The 26,803-nt window shown below is 37.9% G+C and overlaps 1 protein-coding gene across 2 annotated transcripts in view; it reads right to left on the reverse strand.

Moving 5' to 3' along the window:
- The window catches only part of gpc6a (glypican 6a), a 169,172-nt gene that overhangs the window by 82,057 nt on the left and 60,312 nt on the right, over nucleotides 1-26,803 (reverse strand). For both annotated transcript variants that reach the window (XM_037751508.1, XM_037751513.1), the window contains exon 3: nucleotides 2,135-2,526. In XM_037751508.1, coding sequence (XP_037607436.1) covers nucleotides 2,135-2,526 — 392 coding nt within the window. The remainder of the gene's footprint in view (nucleotides 1-2,134; nucleotides 2,527-26,803) is intronic.

The following is a 26,803-nucleotide window of genomic DNA, read 5'->3' on the forward strand; positions in this document are numbered from 1 at the left end:
TCATAAAGCGGAAGCGGAGCAATGCACTGCAGCATCAAAAGCAAACAGCTTGGTTATATAATTTTTACAGTTTAGACGTCAATGAAAAACTGTTGCGTAACTTTCTATGTTGAACATGGAATTAGAAAACATATCCACTAAGCCTTTAAAAACACATTTCTAATCTCCAGTGTTTGATAATGCTCTAAAAACATATTTACTTTTCAGAATCAAATCAACCAATTTCTCAAACCAAACCAGAAGCAACAGCAAAGACAAATGTTATTAATATCATCAAATTAACTGTCCGCATGGAAAATGTCACTAATTTTACTGATACACAGTGTCCAAGAAGTAACAAAATGAGAAGAGCAAAGACAAACAAACAAAACCACATCAGAAATCTCGTGGGGATATGAGCTTTAATCTTTCCTCTTTTGCAAAGCTTTGCTCTCTGCGGGTAATTCTCTTGAAATGTGGAGAAATATGGAGCATTCTGTGTACTCCACCAGTTATATGAAAAAATGTCTCGTACTGGCCCTCACACCCAGAGATCAAGTGCAACGATCTTCATATGGAATCAAAATGTTTGCTCTTTATTTCTGAGCTTTTTAATAAATAATTCAGATGCAATGTAATCTAAAGGAGTATGATGTAAAGTCCAGTGAAGAGGTTTTAAAGACTTAAGAATCAAGAGGGTGGACAGACCGTCAGCTCTGTGAGTATACTCTGAGTACAGTATGTACAGCAGAAAATAGCATCTTATGAATGATTAAATATTTTCCTTAAACCATGATTCTCTTGTGTGTGAATCACTTAGACTAATCACATAATACGGACTGGAATAATGTATGGCCTCATGAAAACAACCCAGTGTTAAAGAGGAGACATCTCCTATCTCAGGCATCTTACAGGATATTTACTAGGGCTGGGACGATACACCTATCTCCCGATTCGATACTATCACGATACTTGGGTGCCGATTCGATATGATTTGCGACATTTAAGTATTGTGATTCTACAAGTATTGTGATTCGATTTATTGTGTTGACTTTAAGACTAAGCCATGGGGAAAAGTTGAATCTTGCACTTCAAGGGACTTTTACTTTGGAAAATATTTAAATTGATACATTAAAATGTTTGTTTTTCAGCCTGTGTGTAGTCAGATATGTCCTGAAGTCAAATATATCAGTCATTGTCAGGAATTATTTATTAAATCTTTTCCAGCAACCCAAAAATCAAAGAATGAAGACATCTCCCTCACAAATTAGTGACATTTTCTTTTTGATTTATAAGGGACATGTAACATGTTTCATACTTCTGGTGAATATAATGCAATCGATTTTATTTCTTTATATGTATTTTGTATATACAGTTCCCTTTGTTAACACCTTATTTTGAAAACCAGACGTAGTCACAGGTATATACTGTACTTCTGCTAACTTAGCCAAGTCTGTCGCTAGCACTCCCGTCCGGTCCGTTCTCTTTATACATCCATGGTCAGCTCCATCGCGGTGCCGTTTGAATGCATTTCACATAAATGTCAGTATATGGGTGCTCTACAGTTTTAGTGTCGGCCGATTTGACCACAGAGATGCAAGTAGCGGTGAGCTTGAACGCACGTTACCGCAATACGATAACACTACTTGTCCATGACAGAGTTAGCATGCAGCTTTAGCCGTGATGTCTAGCTCTGCTTTTCCTAACAATGTGTGAAACCCAAAGTGTTTCCATACTTAACTGGATGTGTAGTGTTTACCACTTTGGCTTTAAAATGTGAGGGTGCAGGTCGTATCCACGCTGACCCTACGCCGTTTTCTACTTTCTGCTTGTTGTTTTGGTTGAAGGATATGGAATGGATATGATGTCACGTTACTCAGACTACAACAATAAAAGAGATAACTTCCTTTGACCTCCGCATAAACTCAAATGAAGCAAATATATCGATTCTGGCATTAAAAAATAGATTTCAAAATCATAAAATCAAACCTGCGATACATAGGTGAATCGATTTTTTTCCCCACCCCTAATATTTACAATGCTTAATACTTTATCTTAAAGCAATAATACAATACTGCTCATCAGCACAGGTTCACTTAAGAGCTGAACAACACGTCAACAGTCAAAACTGCCATGAGAAGAAAATCAAACTCACCTTGGCGACCCTGTTGGCGACCTCCCGACCAACCATTAGCCCCTGGACAAACGTCCGGGCGGCGATGAAGGCCCTGGTGACCTGGGCCTTCAGTTTCCTGGGCACATCTCCAAAGGGCTTTAGCTGATCTGTGTATTTACTGACACACTCCAGGTAGTCTTCTGTGAAGTGGTACTGGGAGTTGAGTAGCTGGAACATGCGTTCCAACAGCCTGGACCAGAAGTCATTGAGCATCTCCTCCAGGTTGACGTTGCCCCCCGTGTAGTAGCGCTTTAGCTCCGTGAACAGGTCCTGGAACACCTCTGAGTTCTGCATGTACAGCTTGCCGTACGTCCGTGTGAACATACTGTTGAGAGACTTCTCTGAATTGTCCAGCAGCTCCAAGAAAAACTCTACATGGATGGATGGTTTGGAAAGAGGAGGGAGGGAGGGGTGGAAAAGACAAACAGCTGGGTCATTGTGCCGATATTTACAGTATCTGATGTCTTTTCCTACAATATAGACCAGACAAAAGGCTTTGGAACCATAAGAGCGCTGTTTAATCTAGACTGTTGTTGTACTTTAATGTCTCATTTTATGGCTCTGTCTGCGTACAGGACCAATGTATAGCAGCCAACAAAAGGTACTTGATTATGTGAAGAAAGTCAGTCCAATGCATTAATAATTTAATAGCAGAAATAATGGGCCACAAGGACTATGAATGATTAATGTAAAGGTTCTGATTGCATACTGTAACAAAATATTCATAAGATTTAGACACAGACACTAGTATACATTATCATCCTGAGCGCCCACCATTATTCCCGGACGCATTAGTTCCTCACTGAAACAATTTATTTGTCCGGCGAGGCAGCTGGCCTATGAGCCTATAATTGAATATTGGGTTACAGTATATTGAGAGAGGCTTAATTCACTTCGAATTATCTAAAGAGTACGTTAAACAAAAGATAGAAAAAGAGACAAGCACATCTATCTTATTTCTATCATTATATTAGCCTGATTCAGTACACACACCTTACACCGTGTGACGTTCTCATTCTAAAATACAACTTTATAACAAATGTCTTTTAACATTCCTTAAAACTGAACTGAAATTTGAAACCTCACTTTTCAAGCACAAATAAACTGCAATGATTCTGCAGTTCAAATGGGGATAAAACCATCTTATATGCATATCTGTGGAAACAGTGTCTCAGCCTCAAACCTCTGGATGGGCTTTTTTTCCCATGGCAACGGTTGACTGCATACATGCCAACCTTGAGACCTTAAAAATAGAGAGGATTTCAAAACCAAAGTGCGAAGGTCTTTAAAAGAATGAAAATAACAAAGTACACGGCTACAGCATTTTGATGTTAAACTTTTCATTTTACCTTTAATTCTCAGGAAAGAAAAGTGACTAATTCTCCCCTCTGGCGTGAGCTTGTGTGAATCTCTTACATAAACTAATATTCATCAGTTTTTATTATTTTTTTGCCACTGCTTGAGTATTTAGTATTTAGTATATTCAGTTAGCTCTCTCCATTTCTCTCTCCGTTTCTCACTCACTTGCACTGCGCCACAGCGGCTTTTCGCTATGTTGAGCAAAGCCCAAAGACTGCTCTCTTCGGACGGGAAATTATATTTGATGTAGCTCTATTGTCGTCCGAGTGGAAACAGTAGGGCTTGTACATGCGGTACTGTGCCAGAAACAGGTTACGATAACAAAAATGGGAAAAAAGTGTGAAAATGTACCATAAATCGGGAGAAATACGGGAGAATTGTGACCGCAGCAGGAAATCTGGAGAGGGGAATGAGAAACGTGAGTCTCCCGGAAAAATCAGTAGCATTGGCAAGTATGGTTGACTGACCACTGTCAAATTCTGTGGTGGTACGCTACTGATCAGAGTGGTAACAAGTCATTGTCTCAAGTTGCAAGTCAAGACAAGCAAGTCCTAAATTTTGAGTTTCGAGTCCTAAACGAGTCATAATGCGCTCTTCGCCAAACATAATGCCATTTTAACAATTTAACAACAACTGGCGCCAACTGGCACTCAGTAACGTAACATTAGTTCCTCATGGTTTTCTCCTGCAACTTGACGGATGCTGTTGGATTGGTTCAAACAAAGTGGATCTGGGGAATTGAGTCCAGATTTCAACAAAAAAACACCACTTTTCAGGGATTCAGCAATAAACAACAAAAGATAGAAATTCAGTTTGTTCAGTTCAGATATTTCCCCATGACTAAATCCTCTTCCCAAACAAATCAATAAAGGATCTCTCAAAAAGTAAATAAACCCAACTCCTGTACCAGACAGTTGATCGTCTTCATGCACACACTTTTTAAATACAATATGTGTTAATCTTTGGGCTAAGGGGAAGGTATCAAGTATTTTCAAGTCAAAAGGCTCAATTCCAAGTGAAGTCACAAGTCACTGGTGTTAAAGTCCAAGTCCAGTTGCAAAGATTGCAAGTTTTATTTTGTCAAGTCGAGGCTAAAGTCATCAAATTTGTGACTCAAGTCCATAAATTAAAAGTAGAAGCAGCAGCAATAGCAGTCTGCTACTGATGGTGGAACGTCAGACTGTAGAGCTTACGAACGTTGTTACGAAGACATTTCTTGCCCTTTTTCAACAAGCTCACATGGCTGCGTTTACGCTGCAAGCCTTAGTGCTCAATTCTGATTTATTGCTCAGATCTGATTTGTTTTTTTTGGCTGTTCACATAATTGTTGTTGAATGTGGCCAATATCAGATCCCAGTGTGAACTGGTCATGTTTATGAACTGACCCACATGTGCAAAAAATAATAAAGAGGTCACACGTAGCACACTGTCGTATGGAAGTAAACATGGAGGCAACTGAAGTCAGCGTTTACGGTTTCATTTATAAGTTGATGTGCAGTGGAAGCCTGCGAATACGTGAGCAGATGAGTACGAGGACGAGGAGAAAGAGAGACACATTTTTAATTATGGCTTTTTGTGGAGCAATGGCTGCTACTTCTGTACGGAGGTGTGCGTTGACGCAGAGTCGGAGCCAGGAGTGGTGGAATCGTGACGTGAATGGCTTCCTAGCGCAGGATTGTGACGAATGACGAACTAGAGTGACGTAGAAGTAAATTCCGATATGACAGTTCCGACTGAGGTCGCATTGGAAAAACAAATCAGACCTGTATATGATTTAGGACCACATATGAAAGTGGCCCAAATCAGATCCATGTAATCTGTGCTGTTCACAGGAGCCGTGTTTCCATTCATATTTTTTTATGCGCATTTTTTAAGTATTGTATTAAAAAAGTCAAGTCAATTTTATTTGTATAGCCCAATATCAAAATTCACAAATTTGCCTCAGGGGGCTTTACAATCTGTGGAGGATACGACACCCTCTGTCCTTTACAGTGTGACCCTCTGTCAGAAAAGCTGTATGGAAACGACAAAATTAGATAAAACTTCCTCAATTGCAACAAAAAAGTTTTGGTTTTGCCTTTATCGAAAAAGAGATGATGTGCTAAATGGATTATGGAAACGCCTTTGTCAAATAATTAATGACGTATAGCGAACATATAGCTCACATGACTGATCAGCTGTTTCCGTTGTCTGCGTCTTCTCGAATATTCTCATAACAGGCGAATGCTTGTCTTCGTTTCTGAACAATATGAACGTGGCCAGTACTACAGTAGCTGACGTGAAAGAACTATTAAAACTTGCCCAATTGAAAGAAATTCCTGAAGACCTCTTTCCATTTTTCTATAATAGATGGTTAAAAGGCCAAGTTAGATTGCCAAGGTGACTTGTTTTGTTTCCGGTTCACAACCTTTTTTTTCCACTCTGTTTACTGGCGGATTACAGCCATGTGTTGCCTATAGCGCCAACTTCTGACCAAACTATGTTTTACCCAAAAAGACAAGTTTATTTGCTCCAAACCAGTTGATGGAAACGGGCTTAATTTGCAACATCTCAAAAGTTTGCTGTTATGAAAAAAAACAAAAACTGATCTTAGTCACATATGCGCAAAAATATCTAATTTGAGCCACTTTTGGCTGCAGTGTGAATGTAGCCATAGTGTTGGTTATAGCCTAGCGTTAGCATTTACAACTTTCAGCATTTGAAAACTCTCTATTAATAAGGAGCTGTTATTCACAAAGTTCAGATGATTTGTTGGAACAAGTAAGTAAGATCACGCATATAGTGTTACAGATATATTTAGATGACATTCAGTAATGCAATTAAAAAAGCAATTAAACAGAGTTATCTATAAGCTTTTATGTCTACTGTACTTACAATAGACATGACATATTACTTTGAATGGTTTCTGTCGGATAACATTTTTAAGGACAAAACATATTTCTGGGGATATGATATTCAGTATTTCTGTTGACAGTGAGATATGTGATTTACATTGTTTTACATGTTAAATTACTTTAAACACAGGCATCAAAATGCACAAGTGCACCAATAAAATTCAACTTCCAATTATATTATTATTTCTTGTCATCCGCCCAAGTGGCTTTTTTCCATGTGAGCACCTGATCTCTTGAGCATTACCACAACCAACAAAGAGGAAAATAAGAGGGAGAAAAAAGCAGCGGCAGCCGGGGAGTCTCTGTGAAGCTGAGTAAATTAGGATCCTATGTTCCTGAGTGCACCGGCGTAAATGTTGGGAAGATCATAACACATCTCTGCATGTACAAATGCCAAATAATTCTCCTCCCTCTTTGTAAGCAAACACGCTGCAGACATTTCACGCGTCATGTTTGCTAACAGACCATACGGTGACTCTTCTTTGACATTTCTTTGCATTGTTAATGATAGCTGTCACACGGCTACAGGGTGTACATATCTACTTCTAATAATACATCTCCCTCTTGTGATGATACGACTAATCCATAAGGAACGACCAGTCAGTTCACATTTAGCCTATTTTGTTTATAGTGAAGACGAGCTGTGCTGTATGTCATCAAGGAAAACCAGAATAGAAATGCTTGAAACATTCAAAACATAAGAAATGTAAATAGTAGAATTTCAGATTGATTAAGATTAACATTTTGAGACCATTTCATTTCATATTTAATTTTGATTCAGTTTGAGTTGAGGTGATATGAAATACTAAATTGTGTGCACAGTGTAAAAGTACATTTAAGGTACAGTGAAAAATGAAATAATTTACATAATTAACAACAACAAAACAGTTAGATTTAATTAATTTTAATATTATTTAATTTAATTTTAGCATCCTTTTATATCTTATTATATCGGTTGACCACTAGCGTAGCCAGAAGAGCCCCTGTGGGTGTTCATCAGAAAAACAGGACGTGCCACATGATCTAGAGTTGGACTGGGACTGAAATTCAGCCCACGACTTAGAGATGTAGAGGCCCTTTATGCAAGCGCACACAGGGCACAAGTGGACATTTTTTTGGCAGTTTTAACACTAATACAGCCACCTCAGTATATATTTATGAAAAGTTGTGGCTGGTGTGAAAAACTCCGATGTTCGAGTGCAAGTGAATGCAGCAAGAAATGACGCTGCCAGCTGCCACAACTGGTCCCGGCAGCTTTCTGTGCAGCCGCTCCTGGTCCCGGTTGCACGCAACGACTGCTTGTGTCTTTTTTTGCTGCAGATGAATAGTGGCGTTTTTTTTTGTTTAGTAATAGTAACTAGTTTTAGTAACTAATATTTAATTCTGCATCTGATTTTTGGGAGTGCCAGCTGCTTCCTTGGGTGGCACAGACACACCCAGGCACACCCATGGCTACACCATAGCGGTTGACAGGAACTAGTAGACTAAATTACAAACTTAATTAAACCCTATCATGTTGGTTATCTTCAAAAAATATGGATACATCGGTCAACTATCATCGCCTCATACATCACACTCATCCTTTACTGTGTGCATCACTCAATGATATCAAACCATAAGAGTCATTTTGGCATAGTGTGAGCTGTTTTGATGGGAAAATGTAAAATGAACTACTGACTATGTTAAGTGGAATAATACAAACACTCACACTGCAGCTGAGTTCAAAACTGAGTCAAACTCTGAACTCTGCATCTTAATCCACTGTTCTGCGAAGTCTGCTAAACCACCACCAGCGCGAGTGCCTGAGAAACCTACTGTTGTATACTACATCTGCATATCCTCTGGCTCTATATGCTAATGTACAACCAGAGATTTGGTGTTCCCACCAGTCTCATAATTCATATTAGACTGCTCTGGTCTGGAAACCTTTTTTTTTTTGCAACTTGTTTAGCCAATCCTCTTTTCTCTCTACTGACACCTAAAACACGTAGAAGACCAGTCCCTAGTCACTTACTCCATTACACCCGCATTTGTTTAAATGTTGAATGCTTGCAGGGCCTTTTTCTTTCCATTTTTCCAATTGGACCTGAATCAAGGACACGTAAGCCCCTGTGTATTGGGCATGCAATTTTGTTTCTGTGTTACCATTTAAGTATAGCTCTCAGGATAGTTCATATCACAAAACAAAAGCAACACAATATTATTCATATTATTTACTGTAGTAAGTATGCAAAAAGACTCATACATATATTTCAATTTTAAAGACATTCCTGAACACTTGGAAAGAGTTGAGACGATATATTATCTTCTACATTTGACTCTACATGTTTTATTTTAGATTGTGAATGTTGACCTTTCTGCCAGAGTCCTAAGAGGGAAATAATGACAAAAAGTTCCCTCTCCATATATCTTTGAAAAAGTTTTGTTTTTTTTAAAGATCAAAATAGTGTTTCATGTCTGCATATATGTAAGATCAAGTCCAACACAATCATTTTCCATGAAAAAAATTAACCGGTGAAACAAGAAAGACTGAGCTAAGATGAATCGTGCTGGGAAGAAAATTCTGAGCTCATAAAATTAAGTTTTATACAGGCTAATTGAGTCTCAGGCAATGACATGAGAGGTCACTAGGAACAGATCACATGCTATTCTGTGCATTACTGGGAAGTTACTGTGAAAGACTGGTGAAAGATAATAATTATATAATTTAACCTGATAAAATTATGGCTTTGATAATGTTTTACTTCCAGGCAGTGGTGACTGACAGCGCATAATGACATTCAGGGTTTCTATTATTATATGCAGCGGACTAAAAGCAGCTCTGGTCACGCTGTTGGATTGTGGTTATTGACTTTCCCATCAAAATGATGATGTTAAATGACCGACTTAAGTGGTCTTCTGTTCTTTAGGCCTTTGTGGACTAAAAACCAGAAACATATGGAGTGTCAGGATATTGAATCCACACAGCATCATGATAGATCTCCGCAACAATGTACGAGTTTACACTTTTCATTTGAGAATGTCTTTCTTAGCCCCGCTAGCGAGAGTGTTAACTAACAATGGCAATGGTTTTGTTGATCCTGCTGGGTGTGTGAGGAGCAGCACTTAAAGGACTTTTAGTCGTCTTTGCACTATTGACGGTCATTGTGTGTCATTCAGTGTTTACAACGTCTTACATCTCGTCTTACATCTCAAGAGGGAAATTACTTTTTAACACTATTTACAGACAACAGCCGTCTTTGCTTTTACAAATGAGTCTTTTTTTAAAAAGACATAAAGTCAGATAACCATAATTGTGAGTAAAAATCAGTTAAGCAGTTGACCAAAGTTAAAAGTTATATAAGAAGAGTTCTTGAACTAATGAGCAAAGCACACTGAAATAATCACCACTCTTCTCTTGCGTAACTGTTGGGTCTTTATGTGATTTCAAGGCCTTTTACCTGGAAAACAGAGTGTACTGAGAGTTTCAGATAGCTGCTACAGCCTGCCAACTCATGAGGAGTGAATTGCTCTCTGCTGGCCAAAATACATATTTGGCCAGGGAATTATCATTGAGAGTTATTGACCTTGGATAACATTCAGCTATTTGGCCTTTGGGGTCTTAATACTTGGAAACACGTCGATGGGTGGATGCTGTTTACTGACACAATGCATTTAGGAGTCATCCAAATCTCTCAAGTAATGAAGATTGTACAAAGTAGTTAGTTGGAAAAGGAAATATGGAAGTTGCAAGAAAAGCGAAAAACAAAACAGGGAGGGTTTCAATTTCAGAGCTGAAATATCTCTGTGAAACAAAGACATGTACTATATTTCTCAAATATCATTGTCTGCTTACTGAACTACCTTTTAGATATATAAAAATGCAAGACATATCGCACTATATGAATAGTGGAATATTGTTTTTACAGTACAAACAACCTCGGCTCATCTTAAAATGAAGGAGTGAGGGGTCAGGCAATGGACGAAACCCAGCTAACATTTTGAAAGTCTGCAAATTCATGATGGGAGAAAATAAAACTACACCTTCTTACTGAGTCTATAAATAGACATAAAGGCCAGTGCTCGAAGTGGGCCGGTACTCACCGGTACGCAGTACCGGCACTTCTAAATTTGACTCTTTCGTGTACCGTGACTTTTTCTTTTCTGCCCTCTCCATCAGGTTCTCTGGGAGATTCAGAATGTCGATTCTTAACGGCTCAGCGCCAGCATTTTTGCACTGCGCCTCATAAGCCGCATGAACATAAAAACTATGTGGGGAGCATCTGGACGAGTCGACGCACAACACGGGGGAGGGGGGTGAGAATGAGGGTGCTGTAATTTATCTATACAATGTTCACGTCCTTTTTGTAAAATAATGAATGAACTGTTCATCATAACTTTTTTTAATTTGTGAACAAATACAATTAATGACACATTATATAAACATTTAGATTTATAGAATATGATTTTAAAGGACAAACATTTCCGAAAGAAATAAATGTTCAGACGAAGGTTTTTATTTTTTAACTTTTATTTATTCAGGGGGAGGTTCACTGAGAGCAATGCTCTCTTTTTCAGGAACACCCTGCTCACAGTCAGACAGTTACACATTCACACCTGGAAGCTGCCCAGTATAACCACAGTCTGATCTGCAGGCCACTGAGCAGCTCCACTGGAGCGGTTTGGGGTTAAGTGCCTCGCTCAAGGGCACCTCAGCGGTGGTAATGAGGAAGGGGCAAGCGCTGCTTTTCACTTTCCCCAGTTTGATATTATCCTGCCGGTCCGGGGGATTGAACCCCCGGAATCATTATTGCTAGTGATATGTGTACTAGCAATAATAATGGTTCAAAATGATGTAAAATTGCATAGTTTTAAGTCAAAAACGTATTGGAGGCCCCTACCAAACCCAATATCTCCAAAGTATCTTTTATTCATTGTTGAAATTCAAAATGTGTTATCCTGTTGCATGTAGGAGCATCCTGACTGGGACACTGCTCCTAAAACCTGAATGATACCCAACTATAGGCTACAAATAACACAGGAAAGCACTTTAACTATTAACACTATGGGTAAATATACAAACGCACCACCTTAACTATATAATGCTCCAGTTGGAATATTATTGGAATATTATAGGCCTAATAGAAGATGCATAGCCCAAGTATAATAATATGGCAATAAACCCACAGCTGATTATGACTGACGCAGTATAACATGCTTTGTTCCCTCTTCAAGCACCGGTAAAGGCATATTTAACAGTGACTGTTCTCCTGAGCAAATTATGAACTCCTCAAGAGTTTTACAAGAGTTTCTTTTATTTGTATTTCTAATAAAGTTTTTAGAGTGTAAAACAACCCTATCAAGGTCTCCAGGCTATTTAACATTAGTTCTGTCTTTTATAGAGTTTCTCAAAATGAATCTAATAATAACCTCTATTTTGTGTTGTATTGATTCATCTGATGTATCTTAGTTATGTTACATAAAATATCTTTAAGTTCTGTAAATTTGTTGCATAAAGCTGCTGTATAAATATCCCTTATTTATATCATCATTCATCATATTGCCACCTTTAGAGTTTGTCCAAGGGGAGAGCACACTGAATAAAAAGCCTAATAATCAATATAAAGACCGTGGTAAAGTGAACCACCGCATTAGTGCCAGTCGTAATTGAGGTTGGACTGTTATTTTCATATGGCACACAAAATATAAAACGTGTTCGTACCCTTGAAGTAATTCTGAGCGTGAAGAATCAATTTTCTCTAAGAGCAGTTACAAAGTGCTCCTTTGATATCTGGCCTAATTACTGTAAATAATTATCATGATTAATAAAGGTGACCTTTCTGTTGCTCTGATAATAACACTTTATCCAAAGCAAAAAAAAGACCTGCACTCACCCATTAATTTTACTTCACACTGCTTGAAAACCGATTTTTTACAGGCTCAAACAAAGGAATCTCTGATTCTTAGTGTGGTTAATTAAGCCCAAATTTCAATTAATGGTCCAACAGTCTTGAATGACCAGAGGGTGGTTATTGTACAAAGCTTAGCCTAGATATTATTACATATTATATCTTTTAGCTTGGTACTGTAATGCATTTTGAATAGAGTCAGAGACACAGCACTCTGTGTAATGACCAGAAAAGCAGTATAACACATCATAAAATGAATCAAATTCAGATTAATACACATTTTTCTCCACATAATCCAGAATCTGGTTCATAATTACCTGGACTATTGACCTGTGAACTCCTGTAAACACATTAACACTGTATGTCTCATTAAATACATCATTCAAGACTTATATTTACTATACCACTAGATTTCGAGGGCTCTTATCATCTCTCCAATACCATGTTTGATATTGACAAACACTTTTCAACCTCTATGCAGCTTATTGACAGAAGCATTCATATTTCTCAAAGATGTCAAAGTGGGAAAGTTTTTGTAACAAGTGAACCACTTCAGCTGCAAGTTAACAGTGCGGAGTATCCGTATAAAATGCTTCTCACCGCTGGAGTACTCAGGGACAGTGGGAAAAATATGGTTTCAAATTGCAGTAACTGTCGATTTTCTCAACCCAGTTCAGTGCACATGAACAATATGACCAAGGGGGAAAATGAGACAGGGAAACTTTTTCATTTTTAGCTGAGGTTGTGGCATTGATCTAACGGCGGGCAATGTCACTCGGACGGTCTACCGCTTTGGTCCAGACTGATATATCTCAACAACTGTTGGATGGACTGCCACAGAATGTGTTTGTACTGACATTATTGGTCTCCAGAGGATGAATCCCACTTAAGCTATTTGCCCATCCGACAAGCGTAATGGCAGCTTTAATGCTGTTTCACACCAAGCATGGAATTTCGTCCGAACAATTCGCACAGAAATTTATAAAAAATAATTTTGTGAATAAAAATATATAAAATAAAACTAAAAAAATATTCGGGCGGACCTTGATTTCGGCGGAAATATATATTTGACCAAGGAAATCCTTTGTTCCAACTGATCGCTGTCATTCAGCATAATAATCAGCCATGTGCTTCTATGTGCTGCATGGAGAGTGTGTATTTTCGGGGCCTTGGAACAATGGGAGTTTGTTTTCGGGGTAACGGACTGTCGAACAAATTGTTTTTTTTTGGTCCAATGGGACATTTTTCGGACTATTGGTGTTTCGGAATAACAATGGGCTGTCCCCTACTCAACACCCAATAATGTACGACAAACATTACTACCTCAACAACCACATAAAGGACAATATATGGCTTGAGATCGCCCAGCAGCTGGGATATGATGAAGATGGTAATGAGCTGATATGCACTTGCTATTGTTTTATTGGTGCCTTCAAATGGGGTTGTGTTTACCGTGTTCACGAGAAGAGTCCATATGAACGCCCCCCTCTTGTCGTATTCACAACCTCGTAAGTGGAAAGTTTCTGAAAGCGAAGAGTTCAGAAGTTGTGACGTGTTTGTTGACGTCAGAAATGGCGGAGGCCATGGAAGTTCATTTTTTGGTGCACAATGAGTTAATATATTGTAAAGATGCGGACGGTAACGTTAATATTGCCACATCTTCCACATTCCCGCACTCTATTTCCGCAGCGCGCTGGTGAGAAACAGCTTTGGTTAATCAGATGGCTTATCAGATGATTGTAACATTGATATAACTTAATGTAGACCAACACAATACTCTTCAATCTCTCTTCATTCAAAATGTCATCAGATTTGTCAGCAACATTGATACTGAGAATTTACTGGTCACCTTCAAGGCTGACCAGTAAATTGTGCTGGACTAGCACCTAACCACATCTCTGACCTTGTCAGCCCCTGTGATCCAGATCCTCTTACAGACAGGTTACTGTTTCATATTCCACGTTGAAGACAAAGGTGTCACATTTCATCCATTGTTATGTTCAATGTGCTACTGTGCTTGAGCCGAACATGAACAGAGTAAAGTTATTTTAATAATGTGGAGACATCCTCTCAAATACTGAGAGCAGTGGTCCAGTAATCATACATATATTAAAGATGTGTTTGTTGAAATATTTGTTTTACAAGTCAGCTCGTACTGTATGTGTCGATGGAGAGAGCACTATAGTGGCAGTGGCATTGATATAACACAACATGTCATGTGACATCATTGTATAATAAAAAGCTCTTTGTATTTGATTGTAAAGAATCAACATCATCATCAGCTGTTTAGCTGCTGATGTTTGAGATTGCAGACAACTTTACACATCCATCACACGCTATGTGCTGTACAATATCATGTGTAGCGTGTTTGTGATAAACTACTTTAGCAATTTTATAATACACCTCAGGTGCTCAGATTGTAATATGTTTTTCCATCCTGTCCTTATCTGTATCTCCTTTGCTCTGTCAAACCCATCAATCTTTCCCTTTTTCTTCTGCTTCTTTCCATTTGTGATGAAATGTCACAAAAAAATAAAAGATATTCTGCCCACAGTGATGAACTAATAGAAAATAGACACAATTCATAATAAGGTTTCAACATAAGGTACATTTTGAAACAGATAAAAAAATTAGTGATTAATTTGCAATTAATTGCAATTAAATATTTTAATCAATTGACAGCCCTTTGAGCATATTTTATATGCCAAATGCAGTACCTGTGAGGGTTTCTGGACAATATTTGTTATTGTTTTGTGTTGTTAATTGATTTCCAATAATATATATACATATATATATAAATACATTTGCATTAAGCAAGCATATTTGTCCACTCCCATGTTGATAAGAGTAAAAAATATGTGATTAATTTGTGATTAATTGCGATGCTTGATGTTTTGTTTTTCACCATGACCCCAATAATGGCCTCCATATACAAAATATATAAAGCAGATATGTTTTATTATATAGCACACCTCCTTCATCAAAGACCCCCTGTATATGTTAGAAGTGTGTGTGCACTGTGTACCAAAACAGACCCCGGTAATTTACATCTCATTGATATTCCCAATTTAAAGCCAGCACTTCTCTACATCACAACAGATACTTGAAATGACTGCATGGTTTGTTTTGTTTAGTTCTCGCCAATATTCATTACCTGCACAAGATACAAGGGACTATGTGTGTGTGTCTTCAGCCAATTATGATAATACTGTTTTCTGTTCTGTTTGTTACCCTGAACAGACTGTGAAAGTGGACAAACAATCCTTAGACAGGTTTTCGTTGTGTCTTTCCTCTCTAAATCAAACAATGATCAACATTATCAATTACTGTATATGAAACATTAAGGCTCTATTTGAATTTAAGGTTGCCTTAAATCTTTTTGTTTTCATGTATGCAATTAATATGCTGTGTATGTTTGGGAAATGATTATTTTTTTTTCTATTTGATACAGCGATGGTATCCTCTTTTACAAACTATACTAATGTATCCAAAATATGTTGCCAATATTGTGAAAATTAAAATTCTGCCCCCGCTATTGTGTTCCTCATTAGGTTTGGTTCAGTATTACATAAAGAACCTGCATGAAAGAAAATGGCAAGTGGGAATGGTTACTGGCACACAATAGTGAGCTTTCTGGCGGTCTGACTTCCTCTCTCCCCTTGGACACAGATTTAAGCTGTAGCCAAGGAACACTGTTTTCTTAATATTCATCCAACCTGTCTATTATGAATTGCATTACAGAATATGTTTTTGAGGTTACCGGACAAGTTTGTGGGACAGCAAAGTACATGGTGGCATTTCTGAAAAACTCGAATCACTAAATTCTCTCGGGTCACATTCCACAATTTCAATTTAAAAACACAAGTAAAACCGACAGCAGGATTGCTAAAGGGAGAAAAGCCTCATAATGTAAAATTACTTTTAAATGGGCGGAATTGCTGCGAGACAGTTATACAAAACTAAATGATTATAAATACTTCCTACTTCACTAGTACGTACACATTATGCCTAACTGCATATTGTGATTTTCAGGGAAACACATGCTGCAATGTCTAACGTAAATCTACACTGTCAGTTTTTCAGTTCACATTCCAGCTTGATTTGTATCTTCTCGCTGTGTTTTCAGCTTGTCTCTTCATGCACTAACATAAACTATAAGATGCAGTATAATAAACAGAGTCTCACTCAGGAAATGCTTATCATTTTCTGCACACTAGAACATCCTGACTAAACACCCTTGCCCGATTCATTAAACATTCAGAAACATCTGTTTTCAATCATATCCGTGTTGATGTTGATGAATCCCAAACGTTCATTAATGGAAAGCATGATAACAGGACCTTAATTACCATGAATTAACATATCCTAATGACACTGGATGAGAAACGTCACATTAGTCAGTGGAGAACACCCACGTTTATAATCGAGAGGACCATTGTTGAACGTAACAAAGAGCTTCAGCCTTCAGGTGCCTAATATCCAACTATCGAGAAGCAGCAGCAGAGGCATTACTGGCTCACAGAGGAACAACCTCTGACAAGAGATCACAGATGGGGTGAACTCGCATTAAATCCTTTCAGAGAATCTAGCAAAAAGTTATCTTGACTTTCCAATAAAATCTAATACAGCAATGCAGGGGAAAGTTAAAGGCCACAGGAGAAGACACCAGTGTGTTGTCCCAAACTGATACTGAGCATGTTTCAGTCTCTGGCGTTGTTCCAGGGAGGACCAATGACATCATACCCAGCTCTGAAGCTTTTCACCAGCCGACGAACTCAAGGGAACAAACCAGATCAGCCTGTGGGTTGAGAGGAAGGAAAGTGAGTCTCCCCATGATCTCACTGCCCTCTGAGTCCAGATCTTTTGGGACTTTGAGTCTTTTGGGAATAACATTTTAAAAGTCCCCAATTACAGAATTAATTAGACCAAAAGGGCAATTACAATAAATTACCTTTTTTTTTCAAAACGTTGTACTAATTCCAGAAATAAGGATAACTGTGATGGTCTCTCATCGCCCTGAAGAGGATTCTTTCACAACAATGACCCGCTAGCTGTACATTATCCCGCTTATTACACCGCTACTTACTTAAGAAATCAATATTTTGACAAAAAACACGGCCCGTCAGAGTCCGACATCAAAACTGCGCCCATAGCAACAGTCTGTTATACATAGCAACGGTCTGTTATAAAGAAATTACAGACCGCAGAATGCTGTGATTGACCAATCAGAATTGAGTATCGTTGTCCCAGGGACGATAGAACATGTGTTTGGGTTGGCGTAAACTCCCTATTGATGCGCCCAGGGGACACAACATATTTTTCCCTGATAATGCTACACTGCCAACGGCAAATCCGTGTTTAAATCAGCAGGACGAAAGCTAGTTAATGTTAGCTGTTAGCTCCGTGCAGGACTATGGTGCTTGATGGCGGCTAACAGCTAACGTTAACTAGCTCTTATACTGCCGAATTCACAGGAGGGAGGTCAATTCTGTCGTTACCATGATGTTTTCAAATGTAATCTTGCAAAATGTAGTTTTTGGTGAGAACCGTGAATAAATCCAGTTGTTTGAAGGAGATGTTTTCACAGCAATATAAACTAGATAATAGAGAGAGAATTATGACCTGTTTAATTTCCTAACACTCGCTCTAAACAGCTTAAAATACATCTTTAGAACTACCTTTCTAACAAAAACCAGAATGCAGACGGTAATAAAGGAGTGGATGTTGGAATACATGGGATTTATTGTCTTTCTTTGTAATTCCATTTGGTATTGTTATCGACTGCTACGGTACATTTCTGGTATCGTGACATCCCTTTTTTACAATGTCAATAAATTGCTTGAAACACAGACAACAAAGTGCACATGGGCAACAATACAATTGTGGTGGTATCAAATTAGTATGGAGAATCGTGGAATTTCATTTCAATTGGTATCGACTACTACATTTCTGGCATTGTGACATGAATTAAAGACAATCTTTACCCTGTGCAATGTCCAACTTCAGCAATAAAAGCCTACAGGATCTGTTAACTTTGCACACATTTTACACATGCTCTGAGTTAGGAGTAAATTACAGTCAGCAATCAGAATAAATTGGACCCCAGTAAAAGTCGATGACTACAGGCCACTGGCATTTTTCACACGTTTTTTTCTGCTTACTTTTTTCTTCTGAATGAATATGATGTAAACTTGCTTGTGTGACTGACTTTTTTTCTAACACGGCCTGTTCAGGTGCACAGCATAAATGATTTGTATTGTCCTTTGTCTGTAGAATAGTTGGAACAAGCTACCAGAGGGAAAAGCAGAGCAATAGGAGCACATCTTAAAGTCCACCTCCCCAAGGTCGACGTATTCTCATGCAACGGTTCGTATGATATCTTACAAAAGTGTATGAGACCTGCCAAGGGTAAATGGTAACCAAATTTTAATTCATGTGTTATTACATTTAAATTAAAAAGATATTTTATTACTCCTTCATGAAATCAACTTAACTATGCAATATCTACCATGAGATAATAATTTGTCTCTCTCTTCAATAAATCTCTTTATATTCGGCCATTGTGGTGAACTTTGCATATAAATGAAAATGTTTTATGGCAACGTTGTATTTGTGCATCAATGTGATTTTAAAAGGCATTACATTTACTGGATTAGTCACAAACAGCATCCCCATCTGTTTATTTGAATTTCCAGAATATTTCTACTATATCTGTACAAATTTCTTAAACTGATTAACGTTTTTTATTTAATTACATTAGGATTACTTATGGTACTTATAGATCACTGATCTCTACTTGGGACCCAAGATGTCCACACCACAACCGTCTGTTACAGTTAAATCTACAGCCTCCACCTAGAGGGACCATAGATGAAAATGTGCTTTTATCTAGATCTGGTGCAATGCATGTATTGTGCATTGTCCCTGTAAAATAAGCATTAAAATCACAATTTATGTGGATATTGTGACATAAAAACACAGTCACAGAAGATTTTATGTACAGCAGATAGTATAATTTAATATAATATAATATATCAACTCCCCAGTACAATTTAGCTGGAGCTCACTGTTGCACTCAGGCAGCGATGCAATATCTTACCTTATTTTCGGTAAACATAGATTTTATCAACATAAATACAATATTCAAAGGTGTTCTTATCCCCAAATAGTGAGCAAATTCTGGCATGACCAGATTTAAAGCTAAGGTCACCTGAGTTACCTCTCTAAAAGCAGCTTTTATTGCACTAACTTGGTGCCTTTATTGGTATTTCAAAACCGTCAAAGTGAATGGATAAAAAGATACTCAACTTTGACATTTGAAGGCTATCCAAATTTGCTTTCCGAGTGCTTAATACATATCTTTTTTTCTTGGGATGCACATTGAGTTTTACATTAACTGTTTGCGTGGGAAATACATATACATAGAGTAGATATTGATTAAATGGTAGGTCAGTTCATGCATGATTGTTCATCAATCAAAATCAAATTCACTTAAAACTCTGAGTGGGAGCAAACAGATGAGTGAATACATGAATACCAAGGGCCCTGATCCCCAGGCAATATCACTCTACTTTGATGACAGTGCATTTTCAACTGATGACATTGTGTGCAATGATACTGTACGGAGCAGGCGACCAGGTGGTAAAATCCATTCTCCCCCCATACATGATGCATATCACACTGGAGCTGACAGCATCGATACACGGGGCTCGTAATTAAAGGCCTCTTGTTGTCGGATACAGAGGAACGGGAGGCAAGTTTCACACAGCCCATCAATCACACGCTGGCAGCTCATTTAAAACATCTTTAAAATTAAAGTTGCACCAGCCACTGCCTTTTACGAAGAGCAATTGTTTTCTGACAGCGAAGTGAATCTCTGCTGAAATCTCTAGGAGAAAGGTTGAGCGTAGAAGACTTTTATGCAGAGAGCTGACAATTCTCTGTCCTCAAAGAAATAACTCTGCCTGTACTTGATGCTCTGTGATAGCAGCAGAGAGGGGGGTCACATATTTGCCTTGGATAATGGGCTTTTAGACACAATGGCACACAGCCAGCTAGCCAAAACAGAGAAATTCAGCAATTCAGCATCTGTTGTATTAGAAGATGCTTGATGGTGTCCAAACATACCATCTGGCTCTGTAAATAAAGGATGAGTGGATACTGATGCCAGTTTTCTCTGCAGATTTGTAAGTTAGTTGAAAGATAATTTGTATCCAATGAAGCGTACTGAAAGCATGTTATCACATACCCATTTTGCCAAACACTGTACACCTGAGTTAATAAAAAAAAAGATGAAAATACTAATGGTAAAGAAAGGCATCATCCCACGCTATCGTGGCTCAATGTATGCACGGTTGCTGCCATCATACACCGGGATAATCCGGGTTTCTGAAGCATGAATTCAAAGCATAATAAATAAGGTTATATCAAGTGACTAATCTAGTTTGGGATAACGATTCATTAGCTCTTTAAACATAAAATGAATCTATCCACAACAGCGGTATACATGAAGATTCACACTCTACAGTAATCATTGTAGAGCGAGGCACACGTTGTCATTCCTCACATGAAGAACTGCTGTCATTAAAGCCTGATGCCGTGTACCCTGAATTTATATTCCACGTGCAACCGTTAAACCCCCACAGCAGAGGAATATATATTGCATGTTTCAGTGACAAATCACTGAAATGCATTAATAAGAAGCTTTTTGCTTTATATTATCTGCATGTTGTTGCTATAGATGCAGAGGAGCTACATGATGGAAGGCAGGAAATGACTGGTAATTCCAGTAATGCTGTCAACTCCAGTACAGGATTTGTGCTTCATTAAATTCAGTTCCTTTCTATGTCTCTGGCTTAGGTACACATACATATAGCAGTTTACTAATTTAAAGATCTATTTCAGTCAAATATACAAGAGAGTAGAGTCTCTGCGGGTTAATGAGTCACTCTATAGCTCGCTCTTCCATCGCTGCTCTCTCCCTCCCTCGCTAGTTGAGCCGACGAGGAGGGGCCAAATTTGAATGCCTTGTGTTTTCAAACAGCAACCAACAATGGTTACATATAGGGAATGAAATTAGCACCTGCCACCTGCCAAATAACAGGGTAAATGTTGGCTCTGGCAGGTAAAAATTGCAGGTCACCTGCCAGCATTGGGAGACAGGTTTTCCTTATATTAAGAAATATCATTTGTAAAAAGCAATTCCTAAAGCCTAAATTAAATATAGGGTAAAATTACCCCAATATTTACCTACAAAATTATCAAAAATGACTTTGTTATAAACATTATTTAATAATTATTTTCTGCTATTTCCTAATAGCTGGTAATTTATTTAATACATTTCCAGGACAAGAATACAAATTTAATTGATCTGCTTTATTTCCATGTCTGCAGGTAAATTGATGATAATTAATAATAATTAATAAATAATAAAAAAAACTCCCTGAATCATGACATCAGCTACCAGGATACATCTGTGTAGACAATCAGTCACACAAAGGTGAGATTTGTGCCTGATCAGATGTGTCTTCTATTAGTTTTCCTACTCCGATGAAGAGCAGCGCACAGCCGCTTCTCAAGCCTAAGGGCCCTATTTTAACCTTTATATGCTATTTTAGCATATCATTATTAAATAATGTTTATAATAAAGTAATTTTCGATACATTTTGAGGTAAATATTGGGGTAATTTGGCAGTAATTCCAAAGAAATTTCAAACAGGTAACTTGCTAATTATCACCTAATTACCATGACATTTGCGGACCTGTAAAATGAAGTGTAACCAAATATAGTCATGGATTAAGGTTACATGATATATTCCATAATTCTACGGTCTGGCATCACTGACTCAGTGTTTACAATTTTAAAACCTAGATTTCAGAAGCGGCAGAGTGGCCGGTAGAAATGTTCAGCGACCTGCCACAGTGGCAGGTAAGGAAAAATGTTACTTCCAGACCCTGGTTACATATTATACCTTTAAGTAAATTTCTCCAGTAATACTTATATATTTTTACTTGAGTAAGATTTTGAATGCAGGACTTTCACTTGTAATGGAGTATATTTACAGTGTACAGTGTGAATAATTCTTCCACAACTATCCAAAATGCACTTTCAGGAATTAATAAGCAGAATTAATAATAAAAAAAACAACATATTTCTTACATTCCCTTATGAATTTGGAACTGCTTCCAATTCAGAGCCGGTCGTCTGCACCTTAACCTATAGTGTGATGTTGGCGCCAGCATAAGAAGCAGCAGGCGGCACGATAAAAGACCATCTAAATCATTTAAAGAGAACACTGATTTGTGATTGCCTCCGGTGTGGAAAAGACAGGGCAATGATAGTTTAAGGCTTGCTGAATGATGGCGTGAACCAGAAGGGAGCTGCCTTTTACATAAAGGACGGTGGTAAATTATATGAGAGGACTGGAGCCAAAAGGCATGGCTTTGGCATAATAATGAAATAAGAAGGAGAGGAGGAAAGAGGAAGTGCTCTTTGTGACTGATTGAGCTCCGTCCTCTCTACTTATTATAACTTTTACATACAGTAGTTCTCCAGTTTATCCAAAAAATGACCAAAGCAATATTCTCAATATTTGTGTGTGAGGCAAGATGACATATTAAACCTTACATGGCCAATTAGCTTGACGTTAAATGATACACTGAAAATATTTTTAAAGATTAAATCTTGGCAGATGTGTTGAAATAAATAACTTCTAATGCAGCCAATGACATGTTTCAATGGCTTTTTTGTATTTCCTCCTTCGCACTGTGCAACTGCAGTATTGCTGAAGCGCTGCTAACAAATTGTCAACATCAACATTTTCTGACAACCTCATCAAAAAGAGGAGACCAGTAAACCAACAAAGCTGTAAAAATATTGGCCAGAAAATGGGCATTATTAACAAGCACGCAGAGCGAAGGCGACACACAGAGCGATGAATGTAAGTGGTTTGGACGGCTGTGACCAGGCTAGCCTACATAGTCTGCTAGTTTGAATCTTCCCCTGCTCTGTGTCAAAACCAACAAGCTCTTCTAGCATGCAAGGTCTTTAAAGAGCGAGGCAATCCGTCCCCACATTCATCACTCCTGCCACCCATCAGCAGCCTGTGTGACAGGGATGGAAGCAGAAGGGTGCGTGCTACATGGGCCTCTCGTTGTGAACCACAGGAGACGTGCAGACTGTGGAGCCCAGAGCATGATGGTCAGCTGGTAATGTCATAAGTCTCTGTCTTCAGTCATTGTCCTGTCATTCAGGAGGTCAAATAACAGTAGCAGTATTGAAATTATATCAAATGTAGGCTTTGAATGAAGTGCTTCACTCACATCTTTCATGATATTGTTGAAATATAATGACTTTTATCATATTATCATTTGACAATATGCAATTTAAAAATGTAAAGCTTAATGGAAGTTTTCTGGCAGTGACCAACTGATGCAGTGTTAATTGGATATACTACATCTATTACGTGATGTAATCTGCCATCTGCCATCCATATGGTTAAGGTTTGGTTAAGTTTAGGCAACAAAACTACTCGGTTAAGATTAGAAAACAAAGAAAAGAAACTGCCATTGGCTGTCGGACCAACCATCCCCCCTGATGTCCTTACTGCGTGTCAGGAAAATATAAATGTGTCATTTCAAGTATTTGAAAACAGTCCAATGCCGTTATTTTTCTGGTGAGAACAGCCCCGTAGTAGTTGATCAGATGTATTCCAAACTAAAACTGTTGGTGCATATCTTTATACATGGAAAACATGGTGACAGGGATTTCATTATATTCAGAAAAGTTGAATTCAAGTTAAAATGGGACATTGTCTGCCCTTGGCGGCAAATATGAGGTGCCACATTATTTGCGCCTTGCAACTCCCAGACAAGGACATCTGTTTTCTCTTGGGAGAAGCCAGTCTCAACTCTACTCTCCATTGCAAAACTGACGGCACACCATGTCGGGGAGAGCTCTGCTGTTTAACAGGAAAGAGAGGAACTGACGGACCAGGATTGATGCTAAACCCGAACACACACACTGATTCTGTATTCTGCCTGATCCCAATCCACTCCCACCTGCACTGCAGGAGAGATGTAAGCCTCTGTCCTCATAAATACCATCCATCATCACCCTGTCTTGTGTGTCTGCATGTCATTCACTGTGCTTCACAAACATCTGAAGCCTAAGTGGTATTTGAAATAAATCTATAGGGGTGGGAATCACCAGAGGCCCCACAATACGATATTATCACGATACTTAAATCCCGATACAATCTTATTGCGATTTTAAACATTTTGCGATATACTGAGTATTATGACAAGACATATTGTGATATATTACTTTTGTCAACTGCAAATTATGCAGTTTGTCAACATTTGTTTTATCTAATAAGATAAAGTTTTCACTCTGTTCATCTCAGTTTTCATTTACATATCTTGAGGTCAGAGGTCAAGGGTCCTCTTTGAAAATGGCCACGCCAAACGATTCCTTAGGTATTCTAGTTTGATATGATACCAGTATCTTCATTCTAGCTTTAAGACTGAGCCCGCTACAACCTCTGAAAGACAGAATAGCATCAGATTGTTAAGAGGTTAATAGTTTATATAATAAAAGATTGACACTTGAAGTCCGTGTATCGATATAATATTGTCACGCAAAATATCACGATACTATGCCCTTCCGATTTTTTATCCCACCCCTATAAATCTACATACAATAATACAGTTGAAACCGATTATAGTGATCACATCTGTCCGGGTTAAAGTGATCACTATAATCGGATTATGATTATAATCAAATTTTTGTTGTTATGCATCATTTATCATGCAGATTACCATCTAATTGACATTTTTATATTTATGACATGAATGACAAGCTCTGACTGCAGTGTGAGTGTGCATGCAGAATAGAAAGAAAATATTGAAAATATTAAATATCGCAATATTATGTTTTGTGGTACTGTATCGATTCTCAATATCACTGTATTAATTTTTAATTAATAGTTTAAAAGCAAAGATTAACTCAGTCAATACTATATTTCATGTGCAAAGAGAGGTGCCTCAGGTATCTAGCCGGAGACGAGACGGTCTACGAGGCAAAGTATTAAGGAAGTAAAGTAGAAACAAAAAGAAAATTCACGTTATAACGTAGTTTTAAAATGTTTTTACATATGTTGTCATGTATGAAAAGACCCAAAATGAACATTGTAAGTGGACTACTTTATTACTATAAACAGATCATTTTAACAGCATTGGTATAGGAATGATTTTGTCCCAAGCTTTTTGATCTATGTAATCACATGTTCAATAAAAGCGATTTCCACTGTACCTTGAACATTTTCAAATACCTTGGTCGACTTGGATTGTAATGAATACTTGTAAGTGTCTTGCACAGTATACACATTACAGCATCACTGCTCATGCTCCCATCTGTGGTGTGTTTGAATCTTTACTTTCTAGCTTAAAGGCTCATTCTACTTTAAACCAAACACAAATATTTTGAAAATGTTCCAATTGCATTTGACACATACATTTCCCTTGAGGCTGTGCTGAAAAGGCTAATGTGCAATAAAGTATAACATTTAGAACATTTATAAATTCAAAGATGAAAAATGATTACGTATTAAAATGCCAAAGAGTATATTTAGTGTTTTATCATTATCATGCAACAACAGCCATTTTCTAATTATTCATGTACTGTACAGTGACAGAGGAAATTGTCTAGCAATAGGACATACAAACACTAATGAAGCATTCAGTACAACACATATATTTTGAAGTGCTGTATGAAGATATTGTGAAAAGTAAGCCTTCTGTGCACTGCATCCCCACATGTGCCAATATATCTTATATCTTGCCTTGCCGCAGTATAATATTCTGTAAGTTATTCTACACTGTGAATAGAGTAAATTCTATCAAATAACCTGCACGGTGAATTAACTTTGTCACCAGAGATGGCGCAATACAGACTCTAAATTGGGCCTTTGGGGATCATTTTCCTTCAAAACCACCTACAGTATCTACCGAGATTGAACTTTGAGGGGTTCTTGTCATTATCTCAAAGCACTAAAATAATTGTCCTTGAGGAAATTAATTACCTTTGTGCACTGTTGCACTCTGTGTGGAAAGTGATTAGAGTTAATGAAAGCTGAAGCACTGTCATCTCTGCCTGCATCCCTCATTTTTCAGACAAATAAAGTCAGTTGAATCGGTGGGTCACTGCAGGTTGCCCAGAGCACGCCGTGTTTGTGCACATGAGAACAGATTCATTGTTTTGTCCCTTTTTGACAAAATGAAAGGAAAAGATCAACAAAAGGAAGTTTAATTCTGCTTCAGCAATCCCATGGAGTATAAAATCATCTCGGTCATGCACATGTTTTACCTCATACCTGCAAAACAAGCAGCAATTTCCACCACGAAGAAAATTAGTAATGTGAGGAGATAAATCAGTGACAGCTAATTGCATTACACTTCAAAGATTGAGATAAGATTATGAAGGATGTGACAATTCATACTGTTATCAG

This window comes from Sebastes umbrosus, chromosome 2 (assembly GCF_015220745.1).
Source record: "Sebastes umbrosus isolate fSebUmb1 chromosome 2, fSebUmb1.pri, whole genome shotgun sequence".
Taxonomy (NCBI): Eukaryota; Metazoa; Chordata; class Actinopteri; order Perciformes; family Sebastidae; genus Sebastes; species Sebastes umbrosus.